Source organism: Centropristis striata, chromosome 11 (assembly GCF_030273125.1).
Source record: "Centropristis striata isolate RG_2023a ecotype Rhode Island chromosome 11, C.striata_1.0, whole genome shotgun sequence".
Taxonomy (NCBI): Eukaryota; Metazoa; Chordata; class Actinopteri; order Perciformes; family Serranidae; genus Centropristis; species Centropristis striata.
The window spans coordinates 33,190,212-33,210,197 of record NC_081527.1 but is presented as its reverse complement, the minus strand read 5'-3'; the positions used below and the strand labels follow the sequence as shown (position 1 = coordinate 33,210,197).

The 19,986-nt window shown below is 38.0% G+C and overlaps 1 protein-coding gene across 1 annotated transcript; it reads left to right on the top strand.

Moving 5' to 3' along the window:
• Positions 1–3,483: 3,483 nt before the first annotated feature.
• On the top strand, positions 3,484–18,021 carry LOC131980540 (noelin-3-like). Its single transcript, XM_059344793.1, has 6 exons — positions 3,484–3,877; positions 7,328–7,471; positions 10,283–10,438; positions 12,576–12,795; positions 14,459–14,565; positions 16,626–18,021. Exons 1-6 carry the CDS (start codon positions 3,809–3,811, stop codon positions 17,301–17,303), a joined length of 1,374 nt encoding a protein of 457 aa, XP_059200776.1. The 5' UTR covers positions 3,484–3,808; the 3' UTR covers positions 17,304–18,021.
• The last annotated feature ends 1,965 nt before the right edge of the window (positions 18,022–19,986 follow it).

Here is a 19,986-nt window from a genome sequence, read left to right as displayed (position 1 = left end):
CAAGAGCTTTGCATCCTCCTGTCTCCTCTGCTGCCATTCTGCTGTATGAACAAAGACAAAAAAGAACAATCAGTCCACTTCCCTTAGAAAGGAAGAAACATTGATTGGCATACAAAAGTGCAAAGGCTTCCCACAGGGTGAAGGTGACTCCTGCAGTCAAGGGCACACTCTTGCTGCAGCCTGTGAGCACACCCTCTCTAGGGGAAGGTCTGAATAGCAATCAGAAGTCACGGCTCCAGCTCTTTAACTGAGGAACAAACGGGCATATATTAAAGACAAGATAAACGTTAAAATATATCTATCTATTTTTTTTTTTTGGTCGTCTGTCTGTTTTCGCCGTGTGGCTTTGTACTGGTGTATCGTTGTTTTCATTTTTGTTGTTGTGGTTATCCTTTATTTTATTCTTTGTATGTTATTTGTGTGTACATTGTCTAATTTGTAAATATGAGTCTTTGTTGTCAAGAATTGTGTTTTAGTGTTTTGTTTTCATATTGTGGCTCCTAATAAGTAATCCACTGTTCTTTTCTTTGTTTCTTCGTTAATAAAAATAATCTATCTATACCCATCAAGAATGTCATAGGCTAAAGAGATAGCTGCTTAAAAATGTGATATTTTATGGAGCTATTTTAGCACAATGTCAAAACTAATGATGGATGTGTTTTTAGACTCTGTGATGGTGTTTTTATAGACTGGGTGACTTTATCTTCTTGAAATAACAAACATTGGATACTGATGTTTTACTGGTACTTTTTATCCCAGTATTATCAAAGCAACGTCTTCAAATGCTGCAGAAAACCTTCTTGAACAACTGCGGCAGAACCGATAAGAAAAAATGAAATACAAGTCAAACAAAAGCAGCCCTGAAGCACTTTTCTGTTTTTTCCAAAATATATTTTCAGTCTTACTTCAAAAACAGTAAACATCGGAAGGTTTATGTTAAGAGAAAACATTTGCCAGTGGACTCTTATAAATCACAACTGAAGTAAAACAGCTTGGGCACCAAAGCTAAATAAACAGCGGTGCGTCTTACGCCTCCACAACTGTGAACTCTATTTGTATGTATAATGAACCTCCACGCATTATTTAATACCTCGTCTTATTTTAAGCATTGTCGTAGGGAGTGTGTGAGAAATGGCTTTAGCCAGAGAGGAACATTATAACAGCAGCACGCCCAAGAAGGCTTAGTGTCGTTTGTTTCAGTAACATGACAGATTTTAGATTTCGATATGGTAATGAGGTCTTGGTAATCAAGAGTGTTTTCCCCTGTTTAAAGGGTCAGTCCATCTAACGTGCTACTGTTTGGAGTGTTCACAGCATTTAAAATATTTATTCAAAAAGAAAGATAACTGCAACTTCTCTCTTTCCAGACACAGTGTCCTCTATACAAAGATTATCCCCAGACTTGGTTGTGAGTAGTTTTTATATCGACTATTTCTCTGCAAGATAGAAGTTCCAATAAAAAACGCAAAGAGCAAGGTCTTTGGATGAAAGGTCATTTAAAAATGCCCAAACTATTACCAATATTAAAAAAGTTTTCAAGGTAGAGAATTAAGACTCAAGAGAGAAATCAGTGGAATGTTTGGAATGATTTAAAAAAAAAAAAACCTCAAGGCAAGCATGAGATGCCAAGCCACATTTTTAAAGTCTAAATGATATGATAGTTCACCACAGTTCACTTATTATAATCCAGTACATTTCATTTATGAAATGGGTCATATAGCATAAGTAGTACTTTTACTTCTGGTGCACTATTTTGAGTATATGTTTTACTTACTTTACTTTTACTTTATAAATGAGCTTTTCCACACTGCAGCATTGCAACTTCTACTTAAAATATCACAGTTCTTCATCCACCACTGGTTATTAATGGGCAATACATCAAATTTTTAATCTGGGTAAAAGAAATGCAATGACAGGGTGCACTAATATTGATAGTTCTCACAACTTTGTATTTTCACAGAGGAGGAGGATTACCATATAATTTGACATTGTATAATTGACACCGACTTTTCATAACATAATAATAATAACTGTAGCAATTACTGTAATGATGATTACTATAATGATGATTACTATTAACATTCATCAGTGAATGTGTCTGGGTCTTAAGAGAGCTTCTCCCTCCTCCTGACTTTTAAGTTTTCATGATGAACTTTTGAGTTAGACATCAATCTTTTTTTTGTTTTGTTACATTAATGCACCAGAAAACTCAAGTTCTCCCACGACAATAATAACACGCAGTTATCACAGTACCAATATTTGGCAGTGATCTGCTTTTCTATATTGAGTCCTAGCTCTTTTTGTCAGGGCAACTAGTGCCACGAAATCTGTAAAAGACTCAACCTCATTACTTGAGCATAAAATGTAAAGAAACCTCTTTGTGAACATTGCAGCTAAGAAAACAGCAACCAAAGTGGCAACATGTTGCCACCCTAAATATTAATGCACATTTTATATTGATTTTTTTATAGGATTACATAAGGCATTGGTTCTGTTGTTGTTTTAATGTTCATGCATGACAAAAAGCATAGTGCTGCTTATGGTATTTGTGGTTTAAATCTAAAACTTTCTTTGGTTCAACTACTGCAGCACATTTGAACAATACCACTGATTAGCGAAATAATTGTGGCCACTATAATTGTGATGTGAAATTAATCATTTTATCTCTAATACTTGGCATAATAGAAAATTAAAAACATTGGGTTTGCAAAAAAAATATTGTAACATAAATTTACATCAACTCAAATAACTTGGGTCTGCCCGTCAAATACCATCCCACAATTCATCAGCCATCTGGTTTTACATTTAGTTTTCACTTCATGATTGTTTTAATTTTAAAATGCAGTCTGCTGCCTATAACTTAAAAAAAACCTACCCACAAAGCAGCAGCAGGAGCTCTGATTGGCCAGACTCTTATTATTATTATTATCAAACAGCAGTGAGCCAATTGAACGAACCCCAGCTGGGGCTCTGTTGTTCAACTACACTTATTTTGATTTGAAGACAAAAAAAATGACTCATCTGGTCATTTATAGGCTACTTCTGAATGTTTATTTTAGTGTCTTTTGTCTTTGCATAAATGGGCTGCCATACAAAACCATTAGAGCTTATCTTGAAAGTGTTTTTGGTGTAATTTTGTTGAACCGAAGCTTACATTTTACACTAGTTCTACTAAATTAAACCATAATATGTCTTGCCATATAATGGCATCCTCTCGCGCTCTCTCTCTCGCGCTCACTCTCACTCTCTCTCTCTCTCTCTCTCTCTCTCTCTCTCTCTCTCTTTGCGCTTGCTCAGGGTCAAAAACGCAGCAGCAGCTCTGATCTTGCGCCTCTGTCTCCTGTTTTCTGGTGAATACAGCCAGCTGCAACTTTTGTCACCGAACAGCTGCCGGTGGGTCCTACTCTCTCTCTCTCTCTCTCTCTCTCTCTCTCTCTCTCTCTCTCTCACACACACACACACACACACAAACACACAAACACAAGCTGGGTTCATTAAAAGTCGAGTGAGGCAGCTGGATGATGTCATATCCGTGAAGAAAAACGCAGCTCGGATTTTCGCTGCATGCATGCCCACAAACTTTTTTCCCTTCTCTCGCAGTGACGAGGTTTGTCCTCCGCTGCCCACATGGCATGCGTAACGGGGACGAGTGGATGGATGTGCCCCCCTCCTCCTCCCCAGGAAGCCATGTTTTTCACCAGCGCGTAGTGGACGAGGTGGCGCGAGCCCACACGGGCAGAAAACTTGCGTGAACATTTTTTGTTGGAGCCCGTCGCGGAGGAGGGAAACATAGTCAGCAGCCGACAGAATGTGGTCGCTGTCCGTGGTCCTGAACCCGCTGCTGTTCCTGCTGCTGTTCGGATACTGCCCTTCAGTGGTGAGTTTACTGCCTTCACATTTCACTTTAAAGAAAGAATTAACTTAATCACGAGCTAAGCGTGCCATGTAACATCCTTGTTTTAAAGTTGAGTAGATTGAGGCTTGTTTTCATCAGGGTGGAGCTTTGCATAATGCTTGGTGGATGACCAACAACAGAGAAAATGAGTCATTTCATTTCCAGGGATTCTATTTTCTTGCTTTTTTTTTTTTTTTTGCTATAGCCTGTACCAACTCCAGCCTTGGCAGCAATTAACACTTAAATGCCAGATTATTTTTTTGGGGGAAAAAATATCTGAAATAATAAAGACTGAATTTAAAGTGGCGGTAGAGGAAGATGCACCCTCACAGCACTCATGTTTATTGCCTACATCAACCACATAGCACTGATATTGATCCTGGACTATTGCCAGGAATATAACTCACTTCTAAGGGAGAGTTCAATCGTTGTAAAAAATAAATAAATAAATAACTAAAACATATTGCTGCTGTGAATTATATCCAAATCCACCCCTAGAAAGACTAAACACCTTGATACAGCCTCTTTTTCTCATTTTTACTTTAACTGAAATTCATTTCTCATAGTTTTCCTCCTTATGCTGCCTTATTCTATGTTTTCCGAATTTGATGTGTTTTATAGGGAAATTCATCCTGCCAGTTTAAGCTTCACGAAATGGGCATGCATTTGGGAGCATTATCACAAATTAGGAAGAGCAGCTTGCAGATCACCAAGCCATTTGGACAAGAACAATGGTCGATTAGGTTCATCCCACCCATGCAGAGTACAATCCCTGTGCCAGTGTCTTGATTGCAAAGCAGTGTCCTCACACACTACATCACCTTGCCATGATTGAAAGTGGTGTGCAGAATTAATGTTTCTCGTTTGCTCACGAAAAACAGGAAGCGTTTACAGGATACTCAAACCTAAATAGGAGATCTGTCAGAAAAGTCTAAATAAATGAAGGGCAAAAAAAACAAAAGAGGAACCAGCTGTCTGAATTATTTAATGAGAGAAAAAACTCTTTGTGCAGAGTTGGAGAGTGCATCTGGCTTGGCTCAGCTACAGATTCATTTTAATATGAGGAAATGTGAGAGTGAGAAGAGGGGGAAAGGATGTGCGTCACTCAAGAGACAAAGGAGAAAGCCCGTTTTAACAGAGTAGTAAAACTGGATTCTTTTTAGGAGCCTTCTAGTGCAAAGTAATGGAAAAGAAAAGCTGAGGTTGTTTTTGTTCCATTCAGCTATGATGCCACGAGAGAGGCTGATTCCTGCTACAGTCATGGCGCACCAAACCATCCAGTAATCTCATACACTACAATATACCACACATGACCTCCACATATTTCAGTACAATAGCACTGCTTTCTTCTGCTGCTTTCAGTGTAGTTTCACATCCAGCATTAGAGCTCAGAGGCGGCACGACAAAGCCTGTTGTGTAAAAAATAAGATTGTATAATATTCTACTTCTCATGACCAACGAAGCATCAGGGCATCAGTAGAAGAAGCTATACCTTCCAGATCACAAACTTTACCAGCAACAAATAGCACGGGGAACAAAGATCAGGCCTGCAGGGTTTTGATAATACCTGAAACAATTTTCGAACAATCTGATAAAGGAGACATAAGAGAGTTGTGCTGGCAGAAAAAATGAAAGCTCAGGAGAGTGATGGCACATAAGGTATTATTTTTTATTATTTTACTTCAAGATAAAGCAAGAAGAAGATGTGGCAGAGGAGTCAGGTAGTAAAAAAACGAAATTAGTTAAGGGTGCACAACATGGATTTTTTTCTTTATAACCAATACAAATACTTCACACTTTTGAATTTCTAAAAAGATAATAATAATAATAATAATAATAATAATAATAATAATAATAATAATAATAAGCTGTATCTTATGCACACCTGAGGGTAAGAAAAACTGTACGATGTATTGAGCAAAATCCATATCATCCATATTTCTGACATAATCAAATCAAACGGACATTATTGTTAATCAACAAAAACAAAGAACGGTCGTGACTCTTACAATGTTTATTACTTTTTTCATGACAAACATACTTTAAAATTTAAAGTATTTGAACTCTTTCGCAAAATGCCTCATACTATGACTTCATTTGTCAAATGACATGTCAGTGTCCAGCTATCGCCACCTACTGTATCGGAGTGTAGATGCTGCACTTGTTAATTTGGCTTTTTATTATAAGCCCATAATTTATCAGAAATAATTTATTAATAATAATAATAATAACATTTGCTCATCATTTTTCAGTTCATATATGTATCATACATCCCTAAAATTAGTGATAAAATCATATAACACAAATGTCAGTATTACAAATTAGCAGCCGTGTCATTCTTACATCACACGGACGTCACAGGATAAACGATGCCCACGTTTTACCTACAAAAGTCTTTCAAGTGGGTGAAAATGATGAGTCAAAGTCTGAGCTTTTTCCTTGGCGTGACGTCTCTGCCTGCTCAGAGGGTCCATGAGCTCTCATGGCTGATTCAAAATGCTCCTTAAGCTGTTCAGGATGACAGGTATGGATAAATGGGGGGAAAATGATGAAAACCGGGCTCTCCTCTTTTCTATCCAAAAGCTTCAAAGGCTGGCTGATGCCAAAGTTCATGTTTCACATGTTATTCCCCAGCCAAATTGAGTTTTAGAATGTAAAACGAAATCCAAATATAGTTGGTTGTCTGCCAAACACGGTGGTAGTGCAGACAAATTCACCGTCCGCAGTCAAAGGTTTCCAGTACTTGGCTGGAGGCTTGTGTTAATTTCCCATGCTGACAATAAATGGCAGTATTGTTCAAATACAGATGCTGTTTGTGCAATTGATAGCCATCAACTTTTCCAGCACTATAGGACACTTTGATCAATATTTGGAGCGAAACTAGTTTTTACTGTGTACACTCTGACATCAGTTGATGGTGCTGCATTAAAATATGCTGCATTGGCTTATGATGCATAACTTTATGTTCTTTTAGTTTTATACTAGAGTGCTGTGGAGCATATTGAACGTAATAAAGACTGAAAAAAAAAAGCTCCCACAAATCAGGTTTATCTGCGCCTCCCAGCAGGACTTTCTGTTAAGGCCTAGTGAGGAAAAACAGAGGAATTTCCACACTTGGGTTATTCATCAAGGCTAGGAAACACTATTTATTGCTGAAGAAGAAATTCACTGGAGACCATATACTGTTGAGGAATATCTTAAAGCAATGTATTCTTTCCCAGCCCAGATGTTTTATAAGTCAGTGGAATAGGTGGGTGGTACAGCTCTGGGTGCATACAGCAGAGGAATGGATGACCCATGAGGAAAAAATAAGAGAACCTAACAGCTGTGTGCCGCAGTTTCATGATAGTAATATCATCGGTGTTGAATCTATTTAGCCCTGTAGATGTGTGTGCTGTGTATTTACGACTGTGCCCGCGTTTCTGTATGCAGACCATCAGGCCAAAGGAGGGGTGGCAGGTGTACAGCTCAGCTCAGGATGCAGATGGGCGTTGTATCTGCACAGTGGTGGCACCTGAACAGAATCTGTGCTCAAGAGATGCCAAAGGCAGACAGCTCCGCCAGCTCCTGGAGAAGGTATGTGCACACTCATTTCTGCTTATGTGACAACAGGCGGACTCTCAAGACACACACACACTGTAAGCAACCAGCACACCTAAATTCATATAGACACATCACATTGATTTCTATCGTTATTCATGCTTCTTTGTTGCCCTAATCCCCTGAGAGATTGCACCAGCCAGGTCCATAACCCTATTTTCCAGTTCTGCATATATTACATGGATCAGCTGAATGGCTGCCTGAGAAGATGAGAACGCTTTCCATCCCACCTCAACAGGACTGGAGGGTTTTTTTGTTACAAACCATTCAAGGCTAATGCTAAGGTTTTATTAGGCTTTAGGCTTTTGATTAAGCTCATCATTTACATCAGGAAGTGGATTTCCTTTAGATAATCTGCTTTTTAAGAGATTTTTTTTATTCTTCCATCATTCTTTCTTTTTTTAAATAAGAGTATGTTTTGGGCAGCCAATAATGTAATGACTACCATAAAATGGAATAACTGCCAAGAACCTACTCATTTTTACTGTTCTTAATGAAATAAGTCAATAATGTTTAACTTGCCAATAATGTAATAAGATTTCTGAACCAATAATGTAATTTTCTGTGTTCCTAATGTAATAAGCTGTTGAGAACAGCTATTTGAAAAAAGAAACAGTAAGGGAAAATCTTACAGAAGACTAACACTTCATAATAAATAAAACACACATATATTATATAATACCTATATTACATTATCAGTAGGGTTGGGCCAGTGTAAACATTTCCAAACTAATTTAAGGCAAACACAGGAACAGACCGATATACCGCATTGTACCACTAGGTGTCTCACTTGATTCTGCAGCAGCTGACCAGTGGAACATAATGAGACTGAAAGAAGCCATGTGTCAGAGTGTAGCAACTACAGTCGACTTTGTTCAGTCCACAGCACTGGTTTGCCAACTGCCAATAAACAGAAGAAGCAAAGACTGAGAATCACCTCTTCTGTCCAAATGCTTCAATATTGTGGCAGTTTTAGTTTTCTTTAGAGATTACTCTGCCATGCAAGGTCTTGTCACCCCAAAAAATTTAAAATTTCAGGTAAACAAAAGCACATGAGCTGTGCACATCCTTCTCCCCCTCCCTCCTCTACTGATCCACTTCATGTTGTCGTCTTTGCCTTGGCAGACACACAGCCTGATAGACACTAGTGGCTGTGTTAGTCCATTTTTAAACAAACATAGTATTATGTTAATCACATTGTAGCATGTCCCAATCTTGTATTGTAATCCCAGAGAACATCTCTGTCTGCATTTCTCTGAAGAGGATGATCGCGGATGGCTTCATTCTCCCAGATGGATGAAAAAAATAAAAAAAATAGGTTGCCAGGTATACTCTGACAGCTGTTAATACACCTCTGTGGCTTGCCCAAGTAAAGTCAATGTGTTGGAAACACTGTATACAAGTTCTGTCATGGATCATGGCCGACCCAAACGCAGAATCACAGGCAGAGGCAGGAGTTAGGCAAAAAGACTTTACTTAGGACAAAAAGCAAAGTTCCAGGCAAAGGTAAAGATACGTGGCTGAATGAGCAGGAGTGAGTGCAGGGGGAGGAGTTAAGAGAGCGGAAAATTCACACAGGGATCATCACAAGTTCAGTTTGGCAACATGGCGCCATCAGCACAGGTTGCTGATACAGGAAACTTTTTTATGACAAACGCCAGGTCAGCCGGTTTGCATAAAATCATACTGGTTTCAGCTCACACACCGGACTGGACCGGACAAACCAGAAATCGACCCAACTCTAATTATCAGCTCAAATTATTACATTGTTTGTCATTTTTTTAATCCAACTACTAATGCAATAATCAGTCAATAATCTAAAAAACCATCAGACCATTATTGGTTCATAATATGTTATAATTATAGTTATATTTGTGTTATTACATTGACAACTGAAAAACTATTATATTATTGGCAGTTATTATATTACCAGTTTTGTGGCTGCTACACTCACAAAATTAGCTCTGAATCCGACAGCCAACACTGTGAAGTGAAGAACAAACAGGACTTTTAATTCCAAATGAAAACTGTTTCGTTCCCATGACAGCAGCAATTTAATGCATTATCTACAAACAAGCACATAGCACAGCACTGGAGTCACTTTCCTCAATTAGTATGCCATATAAGGAATCATTTCTTTAGCCTACATTTTAATGTTGTATGCCAAAGGGTGTTCTCTGTCATTCACTGAGGCCTTTGACACTAATGTACTAAGCTGCCTCGGGGCTTCAGTGAGGCCATTTCAGGATCCGTCTAGCAGAGCCAGAAAAGTACGCTGAACACAATGTATGAGTGTTGTGCCACTTTGCTAGTGTTGTGCTCCAATAATGTTGGTTGGCTACAACGACAGCCAAAGAGAGAAAAGAGAAAGGGCCGCATTTCTTCTTGTTCACATGCCCCATAAACCTAGTGAGCTTTTGTTAAACCAGAGAGACACTATAATGTTTCTGTGTCAAATATCTGCTCTGAAATGTATTATCAAACCGGGCAGATTCAATAGTTTTTACTTGAAATTTGAATTAGAATTTACAGCTGATACAGTCAAATATATATGTTTTAACTAAGAGAAAACAGAGCAAGACAGCAGCCATGTAACAGTGTCCATGCAAAATCCTATTCAGCTCACACATGGATGGTTAAAAGACAATCACGTTGGAGGTCAAAATGTTGATTTGTTCCTTGGGAAGTTAGAGCATGGCAGGCTACTGAACGGCTGAACACGGAGGACATTTTAATCTTGCGGTGGACGGAAAAATCAATGCTGTGCCGTTTCATTCTTTTCAAAAGGTGCAGAACATGTCGCAGTCAATCGAGGTGCTGAACCTGCGGACGCAGAGGGACTTTCAGTATATCATGAGGATGGAGAGCCAGATCAAAGGGCTGCGGTCAAAGTTTCGGCAGATCGAATCGGACAGGAAGACGCTCGTCAACAAAAACTTTCAGGTATATTTTTTGTTTGATGTTTAACTTTGTGAGCAACATCACAGGAGAGGCTGTAAAAGGATCTTCTTTAGAGATACCTGAGGAGCATCTGAATATATAAACTTTTATTCCAGACTGGATCAATACAGGTGAACCACAGTCCAGCAAAGGACAAAATGGTCTTAAAAAGTTAGATAGACTGTGAAGGAAGCATCCGGCATGGATTCTGAAAACTCTTTTATCGGTGAGAGAGACAAGATCCTGATGGTTTCTACGGTTGCAAAGAGGTGGCAAATTTCCGGTAAATTTCCAGAAACTTTCCATGGGAATTATGGAAATTTATGAGAAATAACTGAAAAATGGGGGTGATTTAAATGAACTGAATCATATCCAAACATAAATATAAACCTTTTGTTTTGTCATAAGCAGACATCCATGCAAAATACTGCAGTTAAAAACCTGGCATTTCAACAGATTTATTTGTAAGTAGAACTTCATCCATTTTTAATTATTTTGTTGAACTTCCATTGGACGACAAAAACATGATGTTGACTTAAATAGTATATATATATATAAAAACTTTTTTCCAAGTCATTATTCAGGCCATATGGCCATGGCCTGTTTTGAAGGTTATCCACTTTCATCATGATGCCTTTCACACTCTTGTTGGAATGTGTTGCTTTTTTATATCTCTCAAACTAACAAAGAAATACTTGAAAATAAATACACATCTACTGAATAGTTTATCCCTAGTTAGAAGTTCACTCACTATGACCTGTGCCTGGTACTTCAGGCTCATTCAACAAACATTTCTCAGCTCTATACTCAGTGTTGGCTATGAACAAACATTCTGCACACACATATACTCTCTTATAAGCACCCAGCAGGCTGAGAGACTTGAGGATATGAGCAGATGAGTGCATGTTCTCAACATGATGAACAACTGAAAAACCATCGTAAGGCTAAAAGTAGCTCCTAACTTGCTGATTCAGGACTAAAAGAAAATGAGTGTTTCAACCCAAATTTTTAGGACTCCCAAATCTTTGGTCCAACCGAATTTCACAAAGCGTTTTAGAGTTAAAACCTAGAGAAATCAGCTAAATTGCAAGTGCTTTATGGTCATAGAAAAGCTATTCAAGGATGCAGTGACTTCACCAACAGAAAAGCTGTTCCATTTTTATTTTTATTTGCACCTCTCCCTATCAGCCATGGTTATTATAGTCTGATAATTACGAGGCTTTTTATATGGACACCCATTAATTGTTAACGAGCTGCCAGACGTGTACTGTATAGGCTGACAATTATCTGCACTTAGTCATAGTCTGCAGTAATCAGTGAGCTGTACATTATGCACTGACAAAAAAAATCCATGTTTCATAATCATCTATTATAGAAGATATGAATGTTGTACCATTTTGAGGATGTGAGTTCTGAAAACTAAGTGTATGCTGTCCAAACTATGTCTTATTGAGAAGCATTTCAAGATGATTTAAGAGATGTGCAATACATCAAGTTTTGGATCCGACACCTGTTGCGACATATTCATATTAATAACAGAAGAAGTATTTTCACAGAAGAGAGAAAATATAATTCAACATTGTATAATTGGCACCAACATACATAATTATAATTTGAGCAATTACTATAATGATTATTACTATTGTCATTCATTAGTGAGATTTGTTTGGGTTTGAGCTTCTCCCTCCTCCTTATGGATGAGTTTCCTTTCATAGTAAACTTCTGATTGGCAATCTTTCCTGCAAATATTAGAATTATTATGGTTTTTTGTTAATGTGCCAAAAGCATAAATACTGTTTTCACTTAATCAATAATGTTTTTGTCATGATCAGTCAGTAAGAAGAATCTGCATTTTGTGCAAAATAGAGAAGGGCGACTTTTGTTCATGTTTATTAGGTATCAATTAAAAGATGCAGATATCACAGTCACAAAATATTTGGGATTTATCCGCCCGTTGCGAGATAATCAGTCTTAGACTCAAGGGAAAGGAAGGAAGGAGATGCTTCAGCTTTCTTGAATCATGTTCTGCCTAATTTAAAAAGGGTTGACACTGAAACAGCTTAATTGGAATCTGTACTTACAGATTGAGAGTTTGCTAAGACAGGTATTTCTGTAGTGGTCTATCCTTGGTGTCTTCTAGGAGCTAAAGGGAAAGATGGAGACCTTGCAGCCGCTGATCCCTGTCCTGGAGCAGTACAAGACAGACGCCAAGCTCATCTCCCAGTTCAAAGAGGAGATCAGGAACCTGTCCGGTGTGTTGATGGGCATCCAGGAGGAGATGGGGGCCTACGACTACGAGGAGCTGCAACAGAGGGTCCTAAACCTTGAAAACCGGCTCCGCAACTGTATGAGCAAACTCAGTAAGTCCAGAAAAAAAAAGCGATTCAGGCATGGTGAACCCAGATTATCGGAGAGCAGAGGGATCATAGGCACGTTTCTTGCAGCTATCAGCAGATCGGCAGTTTAGATAGAGAGCAGGTGACAGAAGAACTGCTACTGAAGGCAGAAATACTGTTGGGAAAACCTCAAAGAACAATTCTCCAAGCTAGAGGTAAAAGGTGGAAGCTTTGCAGTCTGGCTGCTAATTAAAAAAGTGGGAGGGAAAGTGATGAGTTTATTTTAAATGTCTATTTTCTTATTTTGAATCCTTCTGGTTTCTTCCTTGCCATTTGCAGTCTGACTCCGAAAAGCTGTGGTTCTTTTGCCCCAAACATTAATATTTAACTCATCTAATAAGATCGATTCTGCCTGCAGAGCAGCTCTGCCTTTGATAAAGGTTCGCATAACTAGACTGCAATTTGCCAACTGCCATGTTATCAACACTGATGGAGCCTGTCAAAGTGTCAACATGAAAAGCTAACATGTGAATGCTAATGGGATGGAGCTGGAAATCTGTGTGAGATGATTACTTAAGCATTCATTGTGCATGAAGCTTTGATTGATTAGGTAAAATAGCAGTTAAATACTTAATAAGGAACTCACAAGCTCGCATGCAAGTGATAGCCTACTGTCATTTGGCACAATTAAAGTGTCTGACAAAGTGAATTAAGTGCAGTTACTTCAAATATAAAACCATGTGGGATAAATGGTCCCCCATCTCTGACACATACTGTAGGGAGAGGTTTTTACTTAAGGTTCCTGATATAATAAGAATAAACCAATGTACAAAATGCTTGACATTAAAAGGTTGCCTGCTGACCCGGGTCAAGTAAATTCTTTGGCAAGTGGAATTTGATGTCAAACGTAACTAGGGGTGTCAAAATACAATATGACTTTCGATTTCAATTCAATTTTCGATTAAAAGAGTGCTCTGGTGAGACAGAATCCAGTTAAAAAGCCTTGAACTGCAATGTTTTTTGGAAGGGATACACGATACTTACTCAATTGGCCAATTACAGATATTGGTAATCTTGGATGTTCGTGGCTTTATTTCCTAGCTATATCCAAAGACTGGAGAAGAGACTGCTGTTGGCGTTTTTACCTGTTGTTTCTCCTTTTCCTTCCTTGATGCCACAAACTCGGCTGATGTATTTTTAGATGGATAATTAAGTTTACATTGCATCACCGACATTGAGTGGTCATTGCAAATAGCAGTTTGCTCTCCGTTTCTGACACTTTAAAAAACTTCCACACCACAGATATTTTGACTTCTCCATCTCTCATTCCATGATGCCTTTTACCTACCACAATTTTTTTAAATATCTGTAACAGAGTTTTATTTGGTCAAAATTTTCAGTGTTGGTTGATTAATAACAGCTCCGGTTTTGTCTTACTGTGGCAGCTCTTCTGGTTATCCTCGTTATTTCTATAATATCAGAGAAAAGCATCTGGCAGTTTCCAGATCCTGAGCACAAACAAACCAGAGCGAAAACTTTTTTGTTTATTTATTGGCCACAGATTGAAGCAATCACATGCTTTGAGATTTATTCCAATGTTACCATCATAACATTGGCTGTAGTTTTATCATGCAGAGCTGGTGCAGTTTGTGCTCCATTTGACCAGAGCTGTGTGATGTGTTCACAGCATGTGGCAAGCTAATGAAGATCACTGGGCCGCTGACTGTGAAAACTTCAGGGACCAGATTTGGAGCCTGGATGACCGACCCACAGGCGTCTCCCAAGAACAACAGGGTGAGCAAGTTAATGTTCTTCCTGTATGTTGTGAGCCTTTGAAGCAATGCAAAGCGGTTTAATAATTTACATACAACTGCTTCCCTCCTGTTGTTCAGTGGGGAGAGATGTTGTCGAATTACAATATCATATTCACTAAAACTTTTTTCCGTGCACTTCACTGCTGAGATCAAACATAAAGTTTGATGTTGTCGCTAGGCATTTTTTGACATTCTTTTAAATGAATGTGAAAACTAACTATTGCCTGACGCCTTTATGTCACAGGGCCTTCATCTGTGTTTACACCACAGGATGGCTGAGGCTTTTTTCAATTTTCCAATGAGCACTAGACACATTAATGGCCATCCTTCAAAGTGGGCCTTAAACACAGACATTTCAAAGAAAAAGCACAAAAGAAACTGTTGCTGTTGTTAGGATACTATAGAAATAGTCACAGAAAAGAGTTAGAGAAATTAGTAAAGCATTATCCTGTTGGGTTTTATACATCGTCTATCCTTGAAGGCTTAAACTAACACGTCAATGCATTTCCACATGAATTTGCAAAGCCTGTTTCTTTTTATAACAGAAAGACTGCAGATGTTGAGTGTTGTCAGGCTCAACATTGTACACTACACTAACATAAATTTTCTCCTTCAAAACTTTTGGTTGACTTCCATATGTACTATCTAACTCTAAACTATCAAACTTTATGTGTTGACTTTTACGTGTCTTGGCTGTTACCATCAACTGTCATTCAGTGTAATGGAACACTCAATCAAGAAAGTGAATCCTATGAGTGCATTCAAATAAAAAGTGGCGTAATTTGCAGCATATGACCAATCACAAGCAGTGTAACACATAATCCAGGCTAAAAGCGACACAGTAGCAGTTGCTAATTGCAGGAAGGACAGCAGACTGTGAGGCTTACTAACCCACTGCAAAGAAAAAGTTAACAATGACATGCACATCCAGACAAAAGGTGCTGGACAAAAAGAACATGATGGAAAATATATATATAAAAAAGCTTGAAAAAATAGTTGAGGCTCCTAATTGCTAATTAAATTAAATGTTCATGACAGTATTATCTAGAAGACACTCCTTTTTCTCCATATTATATCACTGCCCCATCATGAGTAGATATGAGTATAATACCATTGATGTATTAAATTAATGTGTTGCTTGGCTGTTTTAGCCTTATTCTTTCATCTGCCACCCGGCAGTGTAATATGGATATGACAGCAAATTAAAAATAAATACAAAAACACAATTCAAAGCTGTTACAGGACTTAATTTCATATCTTATAAGCACAACAAGTACAAGTCTTTGGTCTTTGTTGAAGGATGATATTGGTATAAAAACACAATGAAATGGTTTGACATGCAGAGAGTCTGCAGCACATAAGAATCATTATTATTATTATTCATTTTCCAAGAGAATTGATTGGTCAGTACATGGTGGTTTTATACAGGTACATTTTTTATTTCAAACATATCCTGACCAAATAATACTAAAATTCTTATCCTACACACTCGGATCAGTTTGAACATACAATATATTGTCTTGTCATTTACATTTATATTTAGTCATTTAGCAGAAGCTTTCATCCAAAGCGACTTACAGAAAAAAATAAACAATCAAGGTTAGTGCAGCAATAAGTGCTGATACAGTTTTCAGTTGAATATGTCCCAAAGGATTAGCAAATTATCACATTGAATTTAAGACGTGGTAACTTTTTTGGAATCAGGGTTGTAACTTCTGTGACAAAATAGCCATGAATTATTAAAGGCCTTTCAGTCATTACCCTTTTGACTGCCTCTGCTTTTTTCAACAATTCCATCATTGATCATTTGGCCTCCAACAAATGTCTGGCTGCTGGGGCTTTTTATATTTTATGCTGCGTTCTGTCATCCTCTTTTTTTTAGTGGAAGCACCATTTCCTATACATGTTTCATGGACATAATAATCACACAGATGACTATTTTTTGACAGGGGAATATATATGTTCACCCATGACTGAATGAGATATTAGTGTCTCTTGTAACTAAACATCACAGGAACATTGTCCTTCATTTGTCCTCAGGTGTGGTACATGGACAGCTACACCAACAACAAGATCGTAAAAGAGTATAAATCCGTCGCTGATTTTGTGGCAGGAGTCGAATCGAGAACCTACAACCTGCCTTTTAAATGGGCAGGAACCGACCATGTGGTGTACAACGGCTCTCTGTACTACAACAAGATGCAGAGCAACATCATAGTGAGGTACAGCTTCGAGACGGGCCGCGTGGTCACACAGAGGGCTCTGGAGTCTGCGGGGTTCCACAACGTGTACCCGTACACCTGGGGAGGCTTCTCTGACATCGACCTAATGGCGGACGAGCTGGGCCTGTGGGCCGTGTATGCCACCAACCAGAACGCTGGGAACATCGTCATCAGCCAGCTGAACCCGGACACGCTCCAGATCCTCAGCACGTGGAACACAGAATACTCAAAGAGGAACGCCGGCGAGTCTTTTATGATCTGTGGGACGCTCTACATCACTAACTCCCACCTGACAGGCGCCAAGGTGTACTATGCCTACTCCACTAAAACCTCCACGTATGAGTATACAGACATTCCCTTTCACAACCAGTACTTCCACATGTCTATGTTGGACTACAACGCCAGGGACCGCGCCCTCTACGGCTGGAACAACGGCCACCAGGTCCTGTTTAATGTCACTCTTTTCCACATCATTAAAACTGAGGACGACTCTTAAGCAAAGGGACATTCTGTACACGAAAGAAATTATGAAAACATGGATGGTTGCACCTGTGTTCCCTTTCCCATTCCCAATGTTCTCTTTTAATTCATTATTCATTCATTTATTTATTTATTTATGTCAATTACTTGATTAGTTTAGGCATTTTATACCAAATTACATGATGACATTTTGCCATTAGCCTGTTTCCATATGAAGTAGGGTTGAGCGATTAGACAAATATCGGCTATTGGTGATTGGCTGAGTACATTGCCAGCTGTTTGATTATTTTGCTTTTGAAGAAAGTGTGGAGATTGAGCTGGCTATGTGAGACTAGATTAAACATATTTAAATTGTAAGAACGAACCCACCAGACAGTTCAGTCAAAACAAACTTGGCGTTTAAAATTAAAACATTTCAGAATTGCAATACCACAGACTTCTCAAAGAGACTCTAGGGATCAGACGTGACTTCAGATTAAAAAAAATAAAAACATGAAAGCTTCGAAATTAAAGCTTTTCCCAAAATTAAGCCTTCATATTTCTAATGGTTTTCTCTGTCAGTATTGCATTTATTCATGCCCCCTAATTTATTCATATTTTGTCTGCGTTCACTAATTGTTCATTTTGTTTCCATTCTTTCCTTGACATTTATTCATCATCATCTGCTAAGTAGAAAGAAAGGCGGGAATAGCCTTTCACTGCCTCCATTTAGCTTTCAATTGATCTTTGTACTTTTCCTTTCAAAAAGTTTTTTGCACTTGACCTTGTACAAGACAACGAGAAATGTGGTGAACCATAACGCACCTGTATAGTTACTGTACTTGGCTTTTTTGTGTCTATGATGATTCTCAGTCATCCAGGTCATAGGATGTCTTAAAGAACTAAGTCAAAGTACTTCAGCAAACAGCACAACTGGTTGCCTTTTACTTAGTGCTTTGAGATATTGGCTTTTTTGTAACATCAGCAACAGTTTGTATGCCTTACTCAGTGCAGTACGTTCTGTGAGCCCAAGGATAACAGCTCTCATGCATGAATGTTAGCTATCCTAACAGCATTTTTACTGTAGCTGTATATCTGTGTATTTTGTATCTGCAGAACATCCCATTCTCCTCCTCTCTAGCTATATTAATGGTAAACATCAATTTGTACAGACAGCAGTAGATCACTTTAATAAACATTCATTTGTGTAAATAAGAAGTTATACATAACCAAAATAAAAGTATTGTTTTCATTAAGCCACTGTTTGTGTATTTGTGTTCTCAGATTAACAGCTTAGTAAATTTGTTCTGTAACTGAAATTCCTCACACGCTTTAATTTAATGTGATGTCACTTTAAATTATAGACCTGAGTGCAACAATGCTTTTCTGCCAAAAACTTACTTCATTGTCCTCTAAAAGGACAAAGTGACCAAGAATTTTTATCATTTCCTGCACAACCTTACTCATCGCTGTAACTCTTTGTCAGACGTATTTGCTGTTTTTCTGGTTACTATCATTCAGTTATGGAAGACGTAATCAGATTTTCTTCCTAAGTGAAAGTATACCCCAAGATACAATGCTCTGCAAAAAATAAAATCAATTTCTATTTACGTATAAGCACGGCCACAAGATGTATATGTATGCGTCTTTTTATATTTATAGCCGCACAAGTAGAATACTGACACCAAAAAGCGAAGAGCATTATGGTGCAAATAGTGAACAAAATTTAATTCAAAATTTAATTTGATGCTGATCTGATGCAGTTAAAGAAAATTAAGTTATTATTTTCAAAAAGGTAGATTATCTCCACTGGCAGATCAAATTATATTATACTCATTAACGATTCCTTCATATTTGAAAGAGTCATAAAAAAGAAAAATGTCGCAAAACCAGATTGTGGATTTCTTTTGGTTCTGTTGGAACTAGAGCCCGACCGATGCCGTTACTGTTACTAGAGGGGGGAAATTCATCAATAACTGAGATGGAGGCCAATGTAATGATTTTTTGAGCTGGAATGAAAATAGACCTTTTTTATGTGGACTGTGCACCAATTATTTACCAAATTACAAATGTACCCAGAGAGCAACGTTCTGAAAATAAAACTTTATCAAATAATATTAAACATTGTTATACATTAATATTCATTATACAAACCATGTATTACATGGACAGCCAATTATTTAAATGATAACTGAGAAAATAAAGAACAAATAGGAATAAAATACAGCTAAATAAACATCACTACTGTTTAGTGTCAGTCAATTGCCGACTATTAAAAAAAAAAGCTAACACCATTTCTTCACCAAGCAACATTTTCTGCATTATATATTGTGAAAATAATCATAATGCCACATAGCGGACAGCATATACACCAGTATGCCTTTAATAGGCCCATATTGGCTGAAAATATCTGTCAGGTTATAAGACCGACCACATGCTCTTCTTCCATGATAAACACAAGTACAAATAGGTTTTGTGCAACTACCTGTACAAATCGTAAACATTTAACATTGTAATAAAGATGTTAAGTTGTCATCAATGTGTGTTTATCAAATAAACATCTCTCTAGTCTAGTAAACAGTCCACTGGACTGACAGGGGCATTACAAAAAGAGAAATAAGCACCTTGTAAACATCAGCTAAAAACAAGAAGATGTTTACAAAGAGGTAGAAAAGCATCTTGGGAATAACTTGTTTTTCTGGTGTTTGCTCATATATCAC

Bases quoted from the DNA above. Each gene is read 5' to 3' on its own strand.
- LOC131980540 (XM_059344793.1), top strand. From the start codon at position 3,809: ATGTGGTCGCTGTCCGTGGTCCTGAACCCGCTGCTGTTCCTGCTGCTG. The intron at 3,878-7,327 runs GTGAGTTTACTG...TTCTGTATGCAG, and splicing joins TCGGATACTGCCCTTCAGTG to ACCATCAGGCCAAAGGAGGG. The intron at 7,472-10,282 runs GTATGTGCACAC...TCTTTTCAAAAG, and splicing joins TCCGCCAGCTCCTGGAGAAG to GTGCAGAACATGTCGCAGTC.